Source organism: Archocentrus centrarchus, chromosome 6 (genome assembly GCF_007364275.1).
Source record: "Archocentrus centrarchus isolate MPI-CPG fArcCen1 chromosome 6, fArcCen1, whole genome shotgun sequence".
NCBI lineage: Eukaryota > Metazoa > Chordata > Actinopteri > Cichliformes > Cichlidae > Archocentrus > Archocentrus centrarchus.
In genome coordinates, this window is record NC_044351.1 from 26,735,247 (window position 1) to 26,758,668 (window position 23,422).

The 23,422-nt window shown below is 40.6% G+C and overlaps 1 protein-coding gene across 1 annotated transcript in view; it reads right to left on the reverse strand.

Moving 5' to 3' along the window:
- Positions 1 to 22,800, reverse strand: part of b4galnt4a (beta-1,4-N-acetyl-galactosaminyl transferase 4a) — a 146,515-nt gene extending 123,715 nt beyond the window's left edge. Inside the window, exon 1 of the mRNA XM_030732400.1 lies at positions 22,329 to 22,800. Within this exon, the coding sequence (XP_030588260.1) occupies positions 22,329 to 22,470 (142 nt within the window). The 5' untranslated portion in view covers positions 22,471 to 22,800. The remainder of the gene's footprint in view (positions 1 to 22,328) is intronic.
- Positions 22,801 to 23,422: the final 622 nt, after the last annotated feature.

The window sequence follows — 23,422 nt, forward strand, 5'->3', positions numbered from 1 at the left end:
CTCATGATGCCACTCAGTTCAGTCATGATAAGCATAGGCAATCTCCATAAACTGCTGTAGAAAGTACTGCGTGTTGTGTGGATCTGTGTGGGCATACGTGTGATGCAAGAGGGACACTATTATGAGCAATCACGTTTAAGCTCCATTTCATTTGTAGACATACTGGGAGTTTGCATTAAACACACATTTCTGCTCCAAATAACCTCAAGAAGAACACACTAAGACACGGTATGTCCATCTACAGGTACATCATCATTCAAACACTGCTCAGTACTGGCACTAGTTGTCAGAAGCTTCACGTGGGACATTTAATGCTGCATATTCCTTCACAGGACTACTTGTGAAAGAGGTAACTCACAGTAGCACACTCAAGCACATGATGTTTCACTTTGCACAACGTTTTTGTATGTTTTAGTCTTACTGCTCTGAGCAACTTACTGTAAGTTTCCAGATAAAGGCAGTATAATCACTTTTAAAAAGCTTTAAAAAGATAAAAATCAAGAAACAAAAAAATAACAAAAAATTGGAACACTGTGTAAAATGTAAATAAAAACAGAATGCAATGATTTGCAAATCTCCTAAACTCATATTTTATTCACAGTGGAACATAGTAAACTTATCACATGTTTAAAGTGAAAAAAAAAGTACCATTTTAAGGAAAATATAAGCTCATTTTAAATTTGATGGTGGCAACAAATCTCAAAACTTGGGACAGGGCCGTGTTTACCACTGTGCAACATTCCCTCGTAACAACAGTCTGTGAACATCTGGGAACTGAGCAGACCAGTTGCTGGACCTCTGGGAGAGGAATGTTGTCCCATTCTCATCTGATATAGGATTCTAGCTGCTCACGAGTACTGAGTCTTCTTTGTTGTATTTTTCTTTTTGTGTTGCGCCAAATATATTCAAGTGGCATAGGCCAGTTGAGCACCCAGACTCTTCTATTGTCCTATGAAGTCATGCTGTTGTAATAGATGCAGCATGTGGTTTATAATTGTTTACTTCAATATGACAGTCTTTCCCTGAAAAAGGTGTCCAGATGGGAACATATGCTGCTCTAAAACCTATATATATATATATCTTTTAGTATTGATGGTGTCTTTCCAGATCTGCAAGCTACCAGTTCCATAACCACTAATGCAACGCCATACCATCAGAGATGACTGAGTCCTGATAACGAGGCGCCCGGTCCCTCTCCTTTTTGGTCTGGAGGACGCGGTGTCCGTGTTTTCCAAGAAGAATTCCAAATCTCGACTGCTCTGACCACAGAAGAATTTTCTACTTTGCCTCAGCCCATTTTAAATGAGTTTTGGCCAAGATGCAACATTTCTGGATCATTTTCATACATGGCTTCTTCTCTGTATCATATAGCTTTAACCTGCATTTGTGGATGGCACGACAAACTGTGTTCACAGACAGTGATTTCTGGAAGGGCTCCTGAGCCCATGCAGAGATTTTCATAACAGAATCATGTCTGTTTTTAATGCAGTGCCACCTGTGGGCCTTGCACACAGACATTTCTTCAGATTTTCTTTTGATGATATTGTGTACTAATGAGATATTCAATGTCTTCACAATTTTACACTGAGGAACATTTACTCTGAAATTCTGCCACATTTGTTTGCAGATTGGTGAACCTCTGCCTATCTTGACTTCTGATAAAATTCTGCCTCTCTAAGATGCTTTTTTTATATACTGACCTGTTCTCGGTTAACCTAACTAGCCTAATTGTACAATGTTCCTCCAGCTGTTTCTTTTTAGTACCACTTATTTTTCCAGCCTTTTGTTGCTCCCATCCCAACTTTTTTTGAGATGTGTTGCTGCCCTGAAATTCAAAATGAGCTAATATTTTTTAATGAACTAGTAAAATGTCTCAGTTTACCTATTTAATTAATATATTTTCTATGTTTTATTGTGAATAAACAATTCATTGTGAAAGAACAGTAACATTTTCCAGCCTTTCAATTCATGGAAGAAGAAAGCATTGGATAGTTTCCATTATTTTGGCACTCATGTGTATTGTGAGTTCTTGAATACAACCTGAAAAGGCTCATAAAACTTAAAGAGTATCCCCATTAGGTTGGACCTGGCCTCAGAGAGTTTTGCTTGTAAAAGGTGAAAAAGAATGGGTGTCTCTGGGGCAGCTCGCTCCTCTCAGTAAATTACAAAGAGATGCTATCAGCTCTCATGATGATAAGTTTGTGGAAAAGTATATGTGATAAAGGTTGAAAGAAAAGAGAAATATGGAGACAGAATGAAGTCCCTGAGGCCTCGAGTCTAGACTTTAGACCCTGTAATCATATTATCAGTGTTCCATTGTGTGTGTGGCTAGATTTTTTTTTTCTTTTTGTCCCAGCAGTGTACATTCAATAGTGCCTATGTTTTCTGCTGCTTCCTTCCAGCTTCAGTATGGAGCCCAGGCTGCCTCCAGCTCCCACATTAGAGCTGGATCACTGCTTTATTTCAAAACTATGGACAGCCACTAAGTCCAGAGCTTCTCTGATTCCTTGCCACCCTGGGTCAGGGTTAAGTAATTGGATTGGCACAGACTCCTCACCTATAGACAGCTATATGGTGACACTCACTGGGCAACAGTTCAATTTGCTGTAATGTCACATCGACTCTCAGCAAAGTTTAACTAAATGCACTTATAGGATAGTTGGTGGGTATGCTTAAAAATATGTATCTGGGAGATCTACTTCTTAAAGATCACACATTTTTGTGTATCAGACAAATTGGCCGAGTGTGTCTCTGGTGGGCAGGATTTCATTAAACGCTTGGCTCCCATCTGAATTGCTGTTCGTCTGAGTTAAAAGCCATCGATTTCCACACCACCTCCGCAGAAAAAGAAGAAAGAAAAAAAAAGTGCCACATGCAGAAACAAGTCCCCATTGATTCCCCAATGGCATGAAAGAAACCTTGGCACATATAGTCTGACACTAGGACAGTTAGCTCCTTCCTCTCATGATGGGGGTTGCTAATCGACTTGACAAGTCAGTGAAACAGCACCAGAACCACAAGATGCAATCTTCACAGCTTGGGTGTACAAAATACTGAAGCTGCTCCAGTGCTAGAATTTTAAAGACTTTACTTGATCCTTTTTCTAGCATGGCACTGGCGGATTATGATTCAATTCCTGAGAGTGGGCCAGCAAAGACTACACAACAAGCTGGACTTGCATATGAGTATATATGCATTTATGGATAAAATCTATGGAAGCACATCCTAGGACAATAATGTATATTTTTATTTTCTGTAGCTTTTGATACTGGTAGATCAATAACCTACATTTTGCAACAGATTAAACAAAAGTAGGTCAGTTTGTCACCCAGAATATACATCACTACATGCCAATCAATGAGTCAGCCTGATAATTAATACCAGCTGGGATAGTATGGCAGAAATATTGACTAGTCAGTGTTTGTCTACAATGCTACATAATTTTCAAATGGGACATCCAAACATTATTTTATTATTTCTGGAAACTGAAAGTTTCTGCTTTTTACAATCAATCTTTCTATTTATTAAAGTCTATTGTGATGACCTTTCTGAGTAAAAAAATGCAGTGCTCTAACCTTAAATAAAAGCACGGCTAGCTGGAGACCACACCGACTGTGGAACTCAACTTTCATTAATGCCAAAATACTTCATAAAGTCATAAATTGATCTGCTGTATGACAGCAGAGTTGGGATGGTATTATGCAGGCAAAATGTGTCTACAGACAGACAGATGGATAAACACCATGTACTCAAAACCACCTTTGTGGTAGTTAATGTCATACTGACACACAAACACACACACACCCACGCATGCACACACACAAGTGAAACATAATTTAAAAAAAAAAAAAACCCAGTAGCTATCCTGTTGTGTGTGGTAATAAAAACCCTATGAGAGAATTATCATTGTCTCATCATACTGCCCGTGAGTCTCACTTACATCATCACTATTTCCTATTTCTCGCCATTCTGCGTTTCTGTGCCACCCGATGTGTCGGGGGGAGGGGTGGCGATAAGGGGCCACAGAGGGCAAGCCCTGCAGGGAAATCAGAGCCCTCTCTCTCTTTGTGTGATTCAATATCACGCTTGTGTACCCATGAATGGACGCCAAGAAATTTAAGTTCAGAGCCAAAGAACAAGCCATGGCCACATACGGATTCAGCTAGGACCAGACTGGTTGCAAGAGCTGTAATGCTTACAAATGCACATGCTCACACACATTATATACACTTGTGCAAAAAAGAAAACTAAACGGGTAATGATGAGGTAAATTTGCTTGCCAACAAATATGTTTTGGGACAGGACATTAGTGAGAATCAGGCTAACTTTTGGAACTTGCTTACTTGCGGTAAGAGTGTACACAAAACTTTCAGGTCGTTCAATGCGGGGGGATGCATAAAGAATAAACAGGGCTGTCTGCACCACTGACTATGGCTGAAAACCCTTTTCATATACAGAAAGCTAAAGACCTTCAACCAGTCACTTCAGAATTTTAAGATAAGAGACCTGCAATTACCAGAACGTCACCTGAAGGAAAAATCATATTTTTTTAGACTGCAGTTTACTCCAGTCAGAGCAGCCTGCTGTACAAAACCTCTAACTCTTGTGCTCACACTCACTGACAGTCCACACGTCAGTGCGCATGTCCCTCTGTGCTTCTGCTGCTCTCATCTTGGCAAGCGGGTAGGAAAGGGGAGTTGTGAATTATGAAATTGGATTATGAGTTTGGGAATTCACTGAGCCCCATATTGTCTGCCAGATGCTCAAGAGAATATTGGGAATGAAGAATTTTAATATTTTTGAAATAAAAAAATGAAATAGAGCAGCTATTACACTCACATGAATCTAAAATATAATAAGTGGACACTTTATAGGGTGGTGGTGGGGAGAAATGTCTCAGCAATAACAGCTTAACAGACTTAACAAAAATTTGTATATGTAACTAAAACACTAAATAACAAATTTGGATAAAATATAATATAAATAAATATCTTTGTATAACGAGAGAAGGGTGTGCCTATTTCATGCTATGCTAATGCTGTTGTGCCTTCTCTGTTCATGTGTTCTGTTGTGTCTCCTTTCATGCAGCAGGAGAACCTGTGAACAAGATGCAATGGACACAAAACTTCTAAATACATGCAGTGCTGTGAAAAAGTCATTTCACCCTTCTGTACACTGACACGGCGAAAGTTGAACTTTTTGGAAGGTTTGAGTCATGTTACATCTGGCATAAAACTAACACAGCATTTCATAAAAAGTACATCACACCAACAGTCAAACATGGTGGTGATAGTGTGATGGTCTGGGCTGCTTTGCTGCTTCAGGGTCTGCATGACTTGCTGTAACTGAATTCGTGGACTCTGCTCTCTACCAGAAAATCCTGAAGGAGAACGTCCGGCCATCCGTTCGTGCCCTGAAGCTCAAGTATACTTGGGTTATGCAGCAGAACACCGGCAAGCCCACCTCTGAATGGCTAAAAATAAATAAATAAATAAAATCAGGGTTTTGGAGTGGCCTAGTCAAATTCCAGACTCAAATCAGAATGACATGCTTTGGCATGATGTTAAACAGGCTGTTCATGCTCAAAAATCCTCCAATGTGCCTGAATTAGAACACTTCTGCAAAGAAGAGTGGGCCAAAAGTCCTCCACAGTGATGTGAAAGACTCATTGTCAGTTATCGCAAACGTTTGAGTGCAGTTCTTGCTGCCAAGGGTGCCACAACCAGTTATTAATTTTAGGGAGCAATTACTTTTTCATGCAGGGCCAGTTTGATTTGGATTTTTTTCCCCCTTTATAAATGAAATCATCATTTAAAAACTCCATTTTGTACAGGTTATCTTTGTCTAATGTTAAAATTTGTTTGATGATCTGAAACATGACAAAAATTAAAAATTAAAAATTAAAAAATACTTTTTCACAACACTAAATTTTATATTCAAGGGTGAATTTTTAGAGGTTTATCAATGCTTGGAGAACAAGATTCCTGTAATCCATGAGGAATTTGTTTGCGACTATTCTTCACAACAGAACATACTGTGGTGCATATGAACAGCCTGCTTTACTGATAACAGGAAAGCAGTAACAAAGCACAGTGAGAGAGCTCCCCTTTTTATTTTGTTGCCTGTTGTTGTTTGTGATTTTGTTGGTGCCTTTGATGTGTACCAAAGTAATCATACAAAGGAAATTTGTAGAGAAGCATGCAAAAAAAAAAAAAATCTAGTCATTAAAAACACTTCTTTAACCCCAGAAACATTCGTACCCGCACGCAGGCGCAGCTGTCTAATTATGTGGACTACAAACATATCCTGACATCTTAGCTCTCAGACAGCCATGAAAGAAATGTTAGTTACCACATGATTGCATGTGTACACCCATTCAGCATCAGCAAAGCACTGTAAGCTATATGTGTCTCTGTGGTCCTGAAGCATTCTGACACCCCAATCAGCCTAACTCTCAATTAGCAAATCTTAGACACTTAAAGAGAAAACACTACAGGGAATATGGAGAGAGATCAAACAGAAATGGAAAGACATTTAAAAAGAAAGTGCCAGAGGGGAAAGGAGAAAGTGAGAGCAGGAAACATGTTTCAAAAAATCTTTTGCATGTGCTGACAAACACATGACTGCATGTTATGTTTACTATCCTTTTCCAGCATACTGGAAACTGACCAGTTTAAGGTTATAGATTCTTGCAGGGCTCTTGTGTCATTTGAAACTGTGCTTTATTTTTCTTCTCTCTCACAAATAAGTGGTCAAACTACACAGCGTGACAAGAAAATCACACAGACTATCTGTGTGGGGAAGTGGATGTCACTAATGTCACCACACAGTGCCTTTATGCACCGTAACGCAATGTAACCAGAACTTTTTTAGTTTATAAGTCCGTTCTCGTCCTGCAGTCACTTTTCTCAAGTGGCAAAAGCATAAAAATATACTGTGGTTGGTTTCACCAGGAAATTAAAGGTTTTATAAGAGTTTCTGCTGGGAGGGGAACGCAGAAAGGAAGCAACATTTTTCCAGGGAACTGGCTGGAATTTTTCAGACAGCTCAGGTTTACATCCAGATTATTGCTTCATATTCTTCAGAGGTGAAATTGTACACTGAGTCCATATACTCACTGTCACTTCAAAGGCTTTGTTGTCAGCTGAGGGGCAGCAGGCAGACTTCTCTGGCTTCCCCCTAGAGCTCTTAAAAATTCAGGGTGAATAGCAAGTTAAACAGGCTCTGGCTGTGATTGTTCACTGGTCACAGGCAGGTAGTAATCCAGGTCTTAAATAGCTATAAAGATTTTTGAGTGGGAGAGAGACTCACCCAATTGTGACCTGCTACTTCGTCTTGTCACCCTCTTCTCACTCTCCTAGTATCGGCAGTGTGTTCCCCGAAACAATCTTCTACCCTACTCTACCGCCACAAAGAACAGAAACCTGCATTTTTCTTCAAGTTGCTGAAAGTAATTTGGGGAAATGAAGGCGATGACTTCCTGCGGCAGGCAGAATCTGAGACAGGGTGAAGGAAAAGTCGACTCCACGGAACCACTCCTGGACTGACACGAACATCACAAACTGACAAACTGACATGTTTCCTTTAACAAGTGAAGTTCACAAGTTTACAAGTTGGACTAAATGAAAGTTTCACCCCAATGATTGACTCCCTGCTCTGTATTCTTGTTTGGCCTTATAGCCCCAGGGCTGCAAGACATATTTCCACAAACAGAGAGAAGCAAAGGGTATCTGCCTGTTTGGTCTTTTCTTGAACAGGGGTTGACAAGAAAAAAAAGAAAAAAAAAAACAGGCACGGGTTTGCTATTATTCTGCAAAGAGCCTTAACTCCATAGCTATGTGTTCATAAATACAGTATCTCTATTTATATACACAACTGGCAGCACAATTCAGCTGCTGGACCATAATTTACAGTTTTCTGGTTTTCTTTGGTGGCTGGGTTAAGAAAATAGCTCTGGTCATAAAAAAAAAAAAAAAAAATAGTAATTCTTGTAAATAACTGGGATGTTTAAATCTGAGAGGGGAGAGGCTTGTGTTTTGTTCTGACCTGAATACAGCTCTGAAGTTGCTGAGGGCTGCAAGCTTGTCTGAGCTAACAGGATGAGGTTGTGAGGCCAGACTCCCAGAAATGCTCACTCAAGTATAAACAACCACATAGTGTTAGCAGCTAAACAGTGGACAGAGAGTGGAGCGATGATTTCATTTTTAGGTTGACTTTTAAACTAATGTCCGCTTCATTCATTTTCCAAGGGCGGCTGGGCTACTGCCAGTGCCATGTGTGGATGTGAGGACAGTAATTTTGTGTGTGTGTGTGTGCATTGTTCACTGGAATGAGGTGTCAGCTGACTCACATGTAGCTGTGTGAGTCAACCTGCTGACAGGAAAATGTAGCAGTAGAAAGCTGATACGGGCTTCAGCTTTACTGTCATTTAGATAATACCTGGAGCATACAGAAACACTTGCTCACTCGGTGCACGCGGACCTCATCTATATGCCACTGTAACATTCCATTTCAGCACTTTGAAAGCCAACATGTCTTTTTTTTTTTCCTGTGTTCAGCACTTTTCTGTTTTTCTCCGCTGATGTCCAAAGATTCCACTACCTCTTTTCTGACAACCTTAACAGTAAAAAGCACGCAAAGCTTCCCTATATGGCAGAGAAACAATTTTATTCCCTTTGATATGGAATAAAACCTCAGTTTGATGTAGCTTTACGGGTCTGTAGGTTTGTAAAATATGCAGAGTTCCCATTGATCCTCTTTTAAATGAAATCTCTCTTGGCAACTTGAGTCTGATAATATTCTCTTTTCTCTACTTGTCATGTTGCCTGCTCCACGGCTCCTGCACCTATTTTCCTCACAGCTGTAACCGAGGGGGCAAATGTGAATGTTTCCAGAGTCAGGTTCCCTGCAGTTTAAATAGCAGGCATGCAAGCAAACTCTGCCCACAAATGTGTGCGTGTGTATGTGTGTAGTACCCCACAGGTGCGGGCTCCCACAACCCCGGAAGGAATAGAATCAAGGCAGCAAAATAGGAATCCCTCGCAGCATATGAATGAGCAGAGAGTGCTTGAATAAGGGGAATGGATAGAGCGGAGGACATGTGTGCGGTTGGGTGTGTGGGTACCAACAAGGATAATATCAAACCCTGAGGGAAAGCAGCCTGCAGCAGGACACAGGTGCTACTTTCTGTGGAAACATCACGCACACAGGCAGCATTCTCTCACTGTAGCACAGACAGCAAGAGGTGAAGGGTGAGAGAGACAGAGTGAGAGAGAGAGCTGCGTGTCTTGGCACATTGAAATGATGGAACGGCACCACCTGCAGAAAGACCAAACCACAACACAAAGTGGAAAACACAAACTGTGGGAAACAGAAACGGACACACAGATTTCACGTTTGAGAATTTAAATTAAACGCAGAAAAAAAACTAAAACCAGGTTTGAAAGGACACATTTTTGTTAATCAGGCTTTAGCTTTTAAAGGTGCTGTTGGAAAATTTCCCCACTAGATGTCAACTGAATTTGGTTTTCTTACCCCTCCCTATTCAAGTGCATAATCTGAGCTATGGTGGCCGCTGTAGGACAAACATGTTTTCTTTAAAAAAAAATAACAAAAAACTTTCTATTCCAAACTTCATGTGTCAAGATGCTGGGTTGAATTACCTGTCAAACAGAAAGCAAGCAACTCCAGTGTCACTTTTAACATCGTTCTCCTTATGCAAATCTTTCCATCTGGGAAACGCTGCTGTGCAAATATTTACTCTAGTTTTATCCCAACGCCAGTTGCGTTGCCTCTTTCCTTTGTGCTTTTGCTTCTTTGGTGAAGGGGACCCCTTCTCAGATGATAAAACATAAGTATGTTTCGATCCTTCATGCCTTGAGTCTGAAGGTGCAGGCACGAATTAAAATTTGCCTCCACAGCACACAAACGCCTACAAATTCTCTTTGCCTCTGCCTTTGGCGTACTGCCTATATGGCCGGTCTCTAGCCACATACATAAAACACAATTAGGTGGAATGGTGGCATCTATCTCGTCTACTGTATTCAAGTTGGCCGGACAACATGTGTGGCTTCCACAAACTGGAGTCGGTCTATTTGCAAGGTTACCACAGAGAGACAGACAACCATTCAGGCTCACATTCACCCACCCAATTTAGAATCACCAATTAACCTAAATTGTATGTCTTTGTACGCGTCTTCCTAAAATGTATGCCTATGAGAGGAAGCTGGAGCACCCGGAAAGAACCCACACGGGCTAAGGGAGAACATGCAACTTCCACACAGAAAAGCCGCCAGCCAGCAGCTGGATTCAAACCCAAAACCCATCTCTGTGTTTGCCACCAATTCGGCAGTGCACTCCAACACTGGTACAGAACAGTAAAGAGGACATAAAAGATACAAGAATCATCTTTTTTTATTTTATTTATGTGTGTATGTGTGTGTGTGTGTGTGTGTGTGTGTGTGTGTGTGTGTGTGTGTGTGTGTGTGTGTGTGTGTGTGTGTGTGTGTATGTGTGTATGTATATATATATATTTTTTTTTTTTTTTTTTTTTTTTTGGATCATCATGATACATCAAACTCCCTTAAAACACCACAACACAGACTATAAATGCTTAAAAAAAACTCATTACTTTCCTTTTGTTTCTATCCCACATAAGTTCAGCAAATTACACATTAATATACTGCACGTAGATATTCAGCAGGGGAGCTGTTTGAACCCATAGATACAAAAGAGCGATAAGTAAACACACATAAAGAAGATGGAACTGACAGTCTGTGGAATTCATGAAGGTAAAAACAGCTCTGGTAGTTTAAAAAAAGAAACCCAACTAATGTTTCAATAACCTAATCAAGCTGCACGAAGCCTTCACCTGCACACTGAATGAGCATGTCTGTCTGATCAGGATAACAAGCAGAATCCACTTCAATCTGTCACGACTCGGCTTAACATCAAGGACGCTCTGCTGATTGGATGATTTTTTTTTTTTCCCCCCTCCCCAGAGCAGCAGCTAGTGTTAAGGGCACTCAAAGAAAAAACAAATTACTCTTCTTTGCGTGCAGATTCTATACATGTATGTGAGAGTGTGCATTTCGCCTTACAAATGTGTGGCCTGAAAGCAGATTAGTGTGGAGAAGCAATATAAACAACAATCCTTCAATTCTAAGCAAAGAAAAAAGACTGAGATAGAGCAGAGAATACAAAGTCTACTACGTTATCGTGCTGCATTGACCCTATTTGAGAAAGGCCAAACTGTGCACTAAATTTCTCAATCACTAACATGACACTAACATTTTAAGGAGATCGGTAGGAAAAACTGTTGTAAACAAAAATTTCCCTGGATTTACCCTCAGGCACGCGCATACAAAGAAAAGGTCCACAGAGGTGAAAACTCGCAAAATCTTCTGCATAAAAATTACGACACTATGCTGGGAATTCAGTTTCTAAAAGGCACCTTCACTGCAGCTGCCAAGGACACTGCCTTCGTAAGAAGCGGTGACACAGTTTTTACCTAGAGCATACAGTCAGAAGCAGTTTCTGCCAAAAAACAAACAAACAAAAAAAAAAAAGCAGATAAAAGCTTTACTTGGAAGACGCAATTAACAGCCTATGTAATCATAATTATTTTGGTGCTTTAAATTGTTTTTAAAAATCTGCGAGTTGCACGGGTTACACTCGGCTGTCGCTCCGATTGCACTTGATTCTATCAAGCCGAAAACAATAGAGATGTTTGGAGATAGCGCAGCAATATTCTTACAGCAAACGCAGCTGCAAAGTGGTTTATTTCTAATGTGGATTGCTGCCATCCACCCTCTGGTCTGACAGAGACAAAAGCAGTTAGTCATGCTTTGCTGCCGAGTGCACAAAGATATTATATTATAAGAGGGCAACCCCTGAAGACTGTGACTACAGTCATCATGACAGTAGACTCGTTTATATATTTTCTTCTTCACTGGCCACGTTTACTGAGCTTTTGAATGGGACATGATTGTTATTGTTCAGATTAAAAGTGTGACCTTTAGTAGGGTGGTCTCTGTGAGTACAGCCTTTATGAAAATGTAATCATATATCCGGATGTATAAGCCATGTTCTAACATGATAAACTGCATATATTAAATATCTACTGCATATTTTACTATCTACTTCTCGTCTAACTGCTCTTTTCACTTTACTTTTGATGCACTTTAATCAGCTTTATCCAGTAAATTTAAGTTGACTTTGACATGTAATGCATCTAATTTCTCTTGTTAGTTTTTTTTATGAGAGAGAGAGGTGAACCAGGAGACAAACATTTACTTGTACAGACTGAATGGTTTCTAATGCACAATGCGATAAAGCGTGAACGCTGTGTCAGTATGAACAATGTGCAAAATAATCCCAGAAACAAAAACACAGCCTTCTTTGTATTAAGAAACCATCCATCTTGTTATATGCAATTTTATAAGTGTATATACACACACAATATGTAAACAGATCTATCCATCTACTTGCCAACCCCACACTAAATGCAGCACATTAGAAATATTGCTATATCCTCCAGTGCTAAATATATACAAGACCTTGGCTGTTTTCCCTTTATTCTCTGTGCTCTAGAACAAGATCAGGTGATCAGAAAAAGTGCTAGACCAATGCATTATGCCTGTCGACGCATTGCCAGTTCTCCTGTCCTGCCCAACAAATGTAAAAACACCTCATTTCCACCAGCAGGGCAGGTAGCAGCAGCCTGTTTGACGGAGAGATAATAGAGTTGAATCATTCTGCTCTGCGGAAGAAGGCGAATCTCTTTGCCAAATGCACCTGGATGAAAAGCTTGCATTTGTCCCACATCTCATTTGCAGATGTAAAAATGGAAAACAGGGAGTGGAGGGATGTGTCATTTTTTTTTCCTCCACAGAGGACAGAACTGAAAGAGAAGGAAGAAGAAAGTAGAGTGAAAGCAAGAGGGACAGTGAAGATAAGAGGGTGGAGGGGGGGTGGAGAGGGTGGAAGAAGTGTGATGACAGTGTAAGATGCACAATGTACTTCTGTCAGATGAGCTTTTAAGGATGTCCAGTTGGTGCCATCCTGTGAATGAAGCAATAACACTGAGGAGACAATTTTTTTCCAGACACACTGGTTTGATAAAAGTATTTTTAATATAATTGTTGTTCAAGTTCCCTTTCTTTTATATGCTTTTGCTATCCTTTCACTTTACTTGTCTTTTTACCATTGCTTTTATACTCTAATGCTTTTAGAGCAAGCAGAGGGAAAAATCTGGATGACAAGATAGGCTGCTCTTCCCATTGATATTCTACCAAATTAGATCTTGAAGGCTCAGCATGACTTTCTGTCCAGGAGGAAGGAATTTATAGCAGTGCCTTTAGCTGCAGTCTTCACCTTAGATATAGCGAAAACTGATACACTGGGTGCTGAAATTTAAGAGTGAGTGATTTTCTCATTTGGCATCAAATGGAAAAGACACAACTTGGCCTAAACTCAGCCAGGTAATTCACACTGGTTGAACCTGCAGGTGAGAGAAGTGGCCTTTTATAGATGCACTCCCAAGGTGAAGAAAAACTAGCTTTGACAGTTAAATATTACCTCCCTGATTTTGTTTTAGAATCCAAATCCCCAAAATTGTAACCATCTTAAGCTTTACAAGCAACAGTGAGGTGGGATTAAATTTGGGTTTTGGAAATGCTAAAAAATATCCAAGTAACATATGCTTAGTTAGAAGTATTCCTAATCTTAGCATGTATAAAGTCTTAAGGGCTGCCTTTCACTAAAAAACAGAACAGTATGCAAAATATACTGAACTCAGGTATCATTGTAAGTAGTGTCCTGGATCTCATTATTTCGAGAAAAAGGCAACTGTATAAAATATTTTTATAACTGTTTTTAAAAAAAGTAAGAAAATGAATGGTTGAGTGTAAGGAGAAAAAAAAGCACTTGGTGCTCAGTTTGTTTACTGTGTACTTACTTCTGTACTTTCAGTGTGACTGCTTGTTTTATATGTTTGTGCACACAGCTACTCTCCAGCATTGGAAAAAATGTAGCTCTTGAAAATCAAGAGTTGTCAATAAAAGAATCAGAAAGATGATTTGAAAAAGGATCTTGCTACATAAGTTAATGCTCACTTATGTAGACTTTCATCTTCATCCTCTTATATAGCTGAATCAGCAGGATTAGTGTGAGACTCAGAAAAGAGGGGAAAACTAAAATTTGGCCATCACAAGACAGCAAATTAAAAAGTTCAATTGCTGGAGAGATGTTAAAATTCAGTGCACACTGCCAGATCGCCACTCGAAGCAATCATGCACAGTTATGCAAACACAAACAGAGCTCCAGAGTAAACTGGAAACTTTCCTTTTTTCTTGAATACCTTTCCTCATGACTGGCCACAATAGGAAAATGGGAACAGTGTTTAACAGGCCTCAGAGAGCGATGCGGCGCTCCTTCACAAAGCGGCTCACATCAAGCTGCTTTGTGAATCAAGCTGGGCAGCAGGCCTTTGAGACAAAAGACAAAAGAATGACAAAGTGCAGCTCTTGTCCTCTTTCTTTCTCTAGCTCTCGTCTCTTGTCTCCTTTGGCACTCCAACACTTCATGCAAAAAAAATTTAAAAAATAGGGAGATGGACATAAAATGGCTTGGATAGGTGAGATAAAATGTAAGAAGGAAAAAAATATACAGAGATAACAAAAATAGGTTCAAAAGACAAGCTATACAATTCAGCTTAACTAAGCAAAAAGTTAAAAAAAACTACAAGAGCTTCACATTTGAAAGCTGTCAGCAGGGGACCTCCATCAGTGAGGAACCCTATCACAACCACAATCACATTCTTATCTCTATCCTTTTACATATATAACCACATATAAAGTGCAAGATTTATGGTTATCTAAATGTTCGGAAAACTCCTTAAATGTCAGTGTGAAGAAAACCTCAAACTCTCCCCCCCCCGCTTTACCCGGCAAGCTTTCATAAATTTAATGAATTCCTAGCCCACCTCCAGATCTTTTCCCACACTTGTAAATATTCATAAGTTTATGATAAATAGTAAAAAAAAAAAGTGCATGCCAGTGGTTTCAAAAGAAAATAGGGAATACAAGTGAAAACTACAAAGAGAGTGGCACACAGGGGCAGTCAAGTTTCAGTCAATTTACTCTTCATATCAAGCATTTCCATTTTCTGGAATTTTCAGCAGGACTGTAAAAAAAAAAAAAATCTCAAAGCTGGTTACAGCGCAACACCTTTGTCTCCATAAAGTCAGTCTTTTTCATCTCCAAGGTTTATCCATTTCTCTCCTCTGATCCCTTCCCTGTCTTTGTCGCAAGTCGTCACAGCCTCAGGGAGAGGTGACCTTTTCCATTAACCGCCACTACAGAAAGCTCATTCTGAGCAGCAAGGAGTGCACAGACACACGCTCTTTGATGATTGATTGAAATCCTGCAAGGTCCGGATCACTTACAGTAAGGCAACACCAGAGCTGATACAGCCCCAACACGGCACAGAAATCCCATGAAAGAAAATACTTTTGCAGAGGTGGGGAGTAAAGAGCGGAACCAAGCCTGAGCATGGAGGAAACTGACAAATCCCATCACGACAGAGATCATGATCGTCTCCAGTCGATACTCCCACCTGACATCTGTCTTTCTGGCTCTTGTGCTGTTTCTCTCTCCGTTTCTCACTTCTTAAACTCACCAATTCATTCTCATTCAAACTCCCATCCCCTGCATCTCCCAGCTGTGTCCTATTAAATTGTCCAAATTGTTTGAGTTTTTATGAGTCTCTGCTGAGGAAATTGGTCTTAATTAAATCTTAATGGCGTTGTTTAACAATGCGATCGGAGAATTATTAGATACCCCCTGCTGTATAATCTAGCTACACCTGAACAGCTTTCTACATGTTACAGAAAGAGCCTTTTTTGTTTCTTTTCATGTTATATGTAGGTAGCCCGACGGGTAATCATGGCATAGGTGTAATGTTGTGGGGAAGTGAGGGATCGCTTCTTTTCCTATGTGTGTGTGCAATAATATAGCAGTAATATTAGCAGTATGTAGTCTCATCTCTCTGTGAGAGCCTGCTGATAAACGTAGCTACAGCAGTTTAAGTGCTCCAGTTATGAGTAAACTGTTAGCATCCAGCTGTACACTGTGCTTGCCATCTCCTAGAGGAATAAAGTCCTGTTGGTTCAACTTTCTGATGCCTTTCTGCATCTCTTCACTTTGCTGAGTTGGCTCAGATGAAAAAGCTAGATACCAACTATGAACCAGAACTGAAGTTAGGACCCTACTATAGTTAGAAGTCACAAATCTGATGTATATACAGAGCTCCATGTACAGGACACCCAGATTATACAGTGACTGTGCAACATAAACACTCAATGGCTGCGGTTATCATGAGTCACAGCCACATCCCCCCATGATGCATCCTGCTGCATGTCCCACCTGTTGCATGAGAAGGGTGTCCTTCTTCTGCCCCATCGCTCCTCCCCAAATTACCCCACCCCACCCCACTCCCCACCTCACCCCAATCATAGCAAGCGTGCCAACGGGCAGACAGTGCCATCATTCAGCTGCTTCCTCTTCTGCTCGGCTAAACACTGGGCCTAAAGTGCAGACGGCAGCGAGAGCGGGGAGGTGTGCACTCACAGACACATGCAAAAACACACACGCAAAAAGAAAAAAAAAAAAAAAAAACAGACTACATCACACATACACACTTGCTCCCTTTTGCACAAAATCTCTCTGTTTCACTCACTTACTCTTGCACATACACAGACAAATCTCCTGCGGCAAAGCTGTGGCAGTGGGCCAGAGCTCTCATCTGCATGGGGCAGAGCTGGTACCTTGATGGTGGCTCGTTAGGCAGGCCAACACAAATTTCATTAACCCTGAGGTTAACACACTCTGGACTTGTGTTTTTCCAGTGCTTTGCTGACCAGCCTCTTTCATATCTCAATTCTATATCCACATCTCTTAATCTTACATGCAACACTTACGAAATGCACTGTGGGTATGTGAATGTAACGCATTCTGTCCAGCAGCACTGAGCAATTGCTTTAGCGTTAGGAAGCAAATGCTAAATGAATTACAAAAGGAAGACAAGAGTGTTACTGAACAAATACACAAATTCCAACAGTGTGCAAAAGGAAATGTAATCAAATTCATGTATGCTGAATATAAGAAAAGTGCAGGGTATCATTTCCCCCCCTCTTAATCCTTCTGTTGTCTCTACCATTAGCAGGCAGATCCCACCACATCCAAAGCACATTGAGGATGCAGTCGGAGTTGTTACGGGGACACAGTTTATCCTAGCTGTGGAATAACCGAAAGAAGGAGATTTACTGGCTTGAACATATAAGCTGTGGGGCAGATTCATGGTTCATCCTGTGGCAGTTACCGCCCCAGCTCCCAAGACACAATCTAACAATAAGCACATTGCCACATGGGTACACTTTTATGACCCAACCACCAAAATGACACAATATGTCAAAGTTACCTCAAATTAAATGACAGTTTTGTGTATCACATTAATTGTTATATTTAATTATCTCTCAGCAATGGTGAAGACAGGCAGACAGATTTTAAGATTCAGTTTTCAAGTTTCTGATCACGGCAAAGATCCGTCTGGAAATTGAATGATGTGCTTGTATGCTATCAGAAATATTTCTGTATGGGACAATTAAATTATCCAGCTACAGTTTCATAACGCAGTACTTTCTGTTTTTTTTTTTCTTTTCAATTTACTTTTAAGCTTTTCACAAAGAAACAGGATCCCAAAGTAGAAGCAATCTCTAAAAGCCAAACCGCCCAATTGAGATCACACCTGTCTCCCACTTCAACATGCTCAAACCACTCACTTGATTCAGACCTGCAGACTGCACTCGCATCACCTACACCTAAGACATAAAACATGCCTGGCTCAGAAACTGCTTTTTTACTAAGTAAAGAGTATATATGTCTGTTTGTTCGGTTCTTTACTAACAACTATCAAAGTGCAAGTGGGCACTGTGGCCACCTGCATTATTCACAAACTTGAAAAGGCAGATATATTATTATATTCACCACTACATGAATAAATGATGAATGAAAAAGTGCAGCCTATGTGTTTAAGAACTTACACACAGCAGAATATGGTGGCCCAAAACTGCCAAAATCAAAATCCTGATAGTTTCACAAACCCTTAATTTCGCCATTAAGTGAATCAAAAAAATATTATATTATATTATATTATATATATATATATATATATATATATATATATATATATATATATATATATATATATATATATATATAGTTGAAAGTCAGGTGTAGTTACATTTTAATTAATCAATTAATACCTACATTTATTTTAATGTTTTGCGGTTTTTGCACTTAATAGCATTTTTTTAAATCTGGTCACTTATTTATTTCTTTTTGGCAGTTTCAGGCTTCCATACTAAGGTGGTATCTGTTACCAGTTTGGCACGAGATTGACCAACCATGAGAACCTGAGAGCTAAAATTAGTGAATGTGACACTGGAGGGCATGGTTACCATGACAGCGAGCCAACCTGAGGCTATTACTGCCGAGATACAAGAACAACAAGCTAAATCTAACTTTATACCACACTGCAACTATATCTGAATGTTTGAATGCGATTATGTGTGTGACTTGTTTTTCCTCAAGATTTATTACATTTCAATGACTCTGCATCCATAAGATGCGTCTGTTTTATTTTTAAATTCTCAGTAGATATTCAACAGATTTATGCTTCCTGGAAACCTATGAATGCACTTGTCTTCATAAAAAAAAAGCTCCAAGCACCACACGCTCCTTTCCCATATGTTGTCTCCATGGGCAACCAAGCAGCCAATCTGTTGAAACTCCTGAGATTTCTCCTTTCTGACTTCCTCTTTATCCATGCTGATACTGGGAAAACTATGTGTGGATTATACCCCTTTTGACAAACATAGGCACCACATCTGTGTGTTTATATGAGAGGTCATTGCGTGTATGTACATGCATGAGCCTCCATGTGTGTAATCATAGTTGATCAATAGAGGCCTGTATGCAGCAGCCAGCCTTCCCCTTCACCTCCTCTTCTATCCCAGTGGACCTGTTGATGCTGGAAAACAGGGGGGCTGCTGTACAACTGGGTGGCCACGTAAATGTGGCACTCATCTAATATGCACTGCAGACTTACCTGCCAAAACACATCCTCATTAAAATTCAGAATACATAAAGGCCAGTCTGGCCAGTGTGTTGTAATAAAACTATTTAATCACACCTTTTGGCTTTCCTCATAATCATATGTGCAACAGCTAGCTTGGCTTTCAAGAAAATATCATTAAATGCCCTAAGCAGCACTGAAATATTAACAAAAGTTTCATTGTAATGTAATTATATTTTTTGACCGGCCTATTCAGTACATGATAGTCGATTATAAGACATCCATAAACACAGCAAATAAAGACTATTGTGTTTGTAGATTCCCTAATGGCACATGAGGAGAAAAAAAAGCATCCTGACCTGCAGTTTCTTTTTTAAAGAGGCTCCACTGGGTTGGGAAAAAAATGTTTTTTTTTTTAAAAAGTCTACTCAAATTTTATCCCTCTCTTTACAAACTACTTGTCCTATGTGCCATCTGTGAGAGAATCAATATTTCTCCTCATGCTTAAACCTTAAATGCTATAAAATCATAAAAAGGTAAATGGACCATCACCATCTTGCCATTGGTCTATCACACAGACCCATCCTGTAGTTAATAATTTAGTGACAGAGAATGATGATCCATTTCAACACAGCTGCAGCTGACTTAGTGCTCTGAATGATGACAATCCTGAACCAAAAAGGCCTAATGACACTTCCAATGCATATGTGGTCAGATCGAACATCAGCTGGTCTTTAACATGCCAACTCTCTTGTACAAGGTCTGTGTGATGTGTGACTGCACCCATGTGAGGATAGCACAGTTAATACTCCACTGAATTCCCAGTGAGCAAGTGGGCGCCATGTGTCCTACCTCCTGCTACCAGCACGCTCTATCACGTAGCCCCCTCACCAAAAACAACGGATTTCCACAAGCGGACCAGTGAAAAACAGCTCAGATAAAATATCCAAAATGTCCTTATAATTTGGTTTATTTACACCATGCAAACTGTAAGTTGCTAGGTAAAACCAAATAACATTTGTAAAAGAAGCTTGCTCAAGGCCATCAACACCTACTGAAAGCCTTTTTCTTTCTCTGCTGCACAAAGACTCTTATCAGACAGAGTTCAACCTTTCTGTTACCATGTTAAAACTGGATTCTCACTTTTCAGCCTTTTTGTGAAACTATCAAGATGTGTCTTTTCACATCATTATTCACAATTAAGTGGGAATGGCCTCAGCTGGGCTCTTCGTGCTTATGTTTCTCATAGGCCCACTGCTCATCAGCCAGTAACACTTTATCTAGCAGATGAAGAACTACAAAAAGAAAAGAAAAAAAACTGTCTCTTGTGCTTGCAGATGGAGAAGATTGGGTCAAAATTAATCTAGTTTCCCCCAAAGTAAGGACAACCAGAATGGAAATTTGACAAAGTGTCATTTTATACTGAAATAATGGCAGATTTAGGCCAAAAAGGAAATTCCATTATTTCCATTATTTCTACCTGCCTCATCTCACTACTAAGAATCAATTGAAGATTGTGTGGAGAAAAAATTGGCAGCCCAGTATGAATATTTACACACTTCATAGAGCCCCATTTTCAGTAATAGCTACATCTCACTTAGAAACCCTTAGTGCAAGAAGGGACATGTTATTCATAAGAGGTTAAGTAAGTTGACCTGCTCAGATGCCTGCAAAAAGGAAGACAGTCAATTAGACACATAGACTAGCACTGCACAGCATAACAGCTTCTTTCCGCAGCAGACACGTCACAAAGGCAGTTTGTTAAGGAAACCCTTAAAAAGATGAGCAGAGCAACACCGAAAATATCTATGCACGGTGAGGTCTGCAATTTCACGCAATGAAAGGAACTGCCACGCTCTTGGGCTAATTAACACCCAAATCAGCAATGACACTGCAGCAACAGCAAAGTCACAAACGCTAAAGGATGCAAATCACAAGTATTAAAAGTTTTCATATATGTGAACATAATTTGTGGGTACAAAATCACGACATATTTGCAATAAATTTGACCTTTGTGAGAATAACAGTAAAATATACATATTTTACTCCTTGCGTGGTCTGCAGTACACCTACAGAATCGAATAATATTTGCTTCATAAAAGTGACACTGTAGGAATACAACACTGGATTGCATTTGCATTGAACATCTTGATGCAACATAACAACTAACTTAGCTGCAGTAAATAAATGAAATCAAGCACCCTTTAGCCCTCCATAGAGTTCAGGATGCTCATCCTCACAAAACTATATCTGGTCTGTTGCTGGGAAAACCCCACGGCTGAGATCAGACACAATGGAATGATCCCAGTTTGTCAATCAGCCGTGGGTGCACATGCATGGACAGTGTCCACTCTTTCAAGGACATTATAATCATTGGATATCACCTTACACAGACAGCTGCAAGAGATATGAGCACACCATCACCCAGTGTTAAATCTGTAGTGGGCTCGCTGGTGGTATATTAGTTCCAAGACTTTGTATCAGTACTTTTTATCATCAGCCATTCCTGCAACGCTCAGCATCATCTACTGTTACAACCAGCCGCTACTGCTGTGCACAGTGGATAAACGCAATCAAGCCTTGGTAATAAGAAGCATAACAGCAGCAGGTGGAAATCTGCCTCTCACTGCACTGCCCACCCTCTAATATTTTTCAGGCATGCCTGTGACCTCTGAAGCCACCTTCACGATCAGCCCTTTGATTATTAATGTTGAAGGCGAGGGCCTGCCTTTCGACCCGGACAGATGAAGAGGTGCTCTTTTCTTAGCCCAGAGAAAGAAACCTATTGTTAATTTATGGGACACTCTCTGCATGAGAGGCTTACTTCTTGTTGTAATATATCGGGTCCTACACATCACACCAAACAAAGGAGAACAATATGTGAAAGCCAGAAGAGCAGTTGTTGTATGAAAACATCTGACATATATCGATGAACTGTTTAGAGACTATGTGGCATTATGATCCCTACTGAGTCCATCTCACTTTTCCTACGATATTCCTACAGAAGCTCACTACACTTGGTGCTGACTTTATAGCAATGTTACTTTAGTTAATGGTATTACAAGAGTATTCATAAAAGGGCTGTTAAATCTCTTAAGGGAGTTAGTTCAACACTCCTCTTAGAAAACTTTGATACTTGAGACCAATCGACAGGTTTCTCTTAAAAAAAAACAAACAAACAAACAAAAAACTACCTTTTCCGTAGTTGAAGTGTAGTTTGATGGTCTTGCCCTGGTTGATGTGCAGGTAGGTGAACCACACGGCCGAGGTGAGCAGTACCAGCAGCAGCAGGAGCTTGAACTGCTTCCGGATCTTCTTCACGGGGAAGCGCAGCATCCTTGCTGAAACATCCTCCGGTAGCCGCCCGGTAGATTGTTGAAACGAGTCCGGAAGGCTGCTGTCTGTTCGGGCGCTGCTGTGTTGTGTTTCGGGCTGTTCGCTGCTCTGCTGAAGGACTCCCTCTCCCAGTCACAGCGACTGCATCCCTGCGTGTAAACAGGGAGTGTTAACTACAGCCCCGAGGCGCGTCTCGTTCCCCTACATCCACGGGGTGCCAGCAGCGCCAAACTCGTTGTATCCTCAGATCTGGGTGCAAACACCTCTGTGGCAGTCATCGTTTATGAAAGCAACCCGTTGTCCTCCCCTCCCCAATACGAAAACCGTGGCTTGAGGCTTCCCCGCTGGAGTTTTACAAGCGTCCGGGAAAGCAGGGAAAAGGCTGCTGATCAAAAGCCGCCGGGTTCTGTTAAGAATGTGAACGTGGGAATAAAATAGCAGTCCGGCGATAATCTACACAAATCCCCTAAAGCTCAAGCCCACGTTGACACCACAACGGTTTTATCGCTACTCAAGGATCATCCACGAGCACGGGTTTAGCGCAAAGTATCAAAGAGTAAGAGAAGTGTAGTTTCCAAGAGGAGAGGTGGTCGGGCGTAGCGTTTCTGCAGGTGGATGATTTAATATATTTCCAGATGCGCACAAATGAAAGGCGAATGCCGGTGAAACCTCTGTAAGATTGGGAGTCGTAAAGGTAACTGGACGGTAGTGTGTGTGGGGGGGTAAAGGTCAGGGTGGCAATCAGCCAAATGTCACAGCCCTCCGCGCTCCATCTATTGTTAAACACAGCCGAAACGGAGAGCCTGGCTTCCAATCGATGGCAGCGCGTTCAGCTGGAGCGCGTTTTTATTGAAGTCCGGGGAGAGGAGGGGCGATCAGCTGTCATCCTCATCCTCGGGTGGGTTTAAAGCCCAGCGACGAGTAAATATTACAAGATGCAGATATTAAAAAA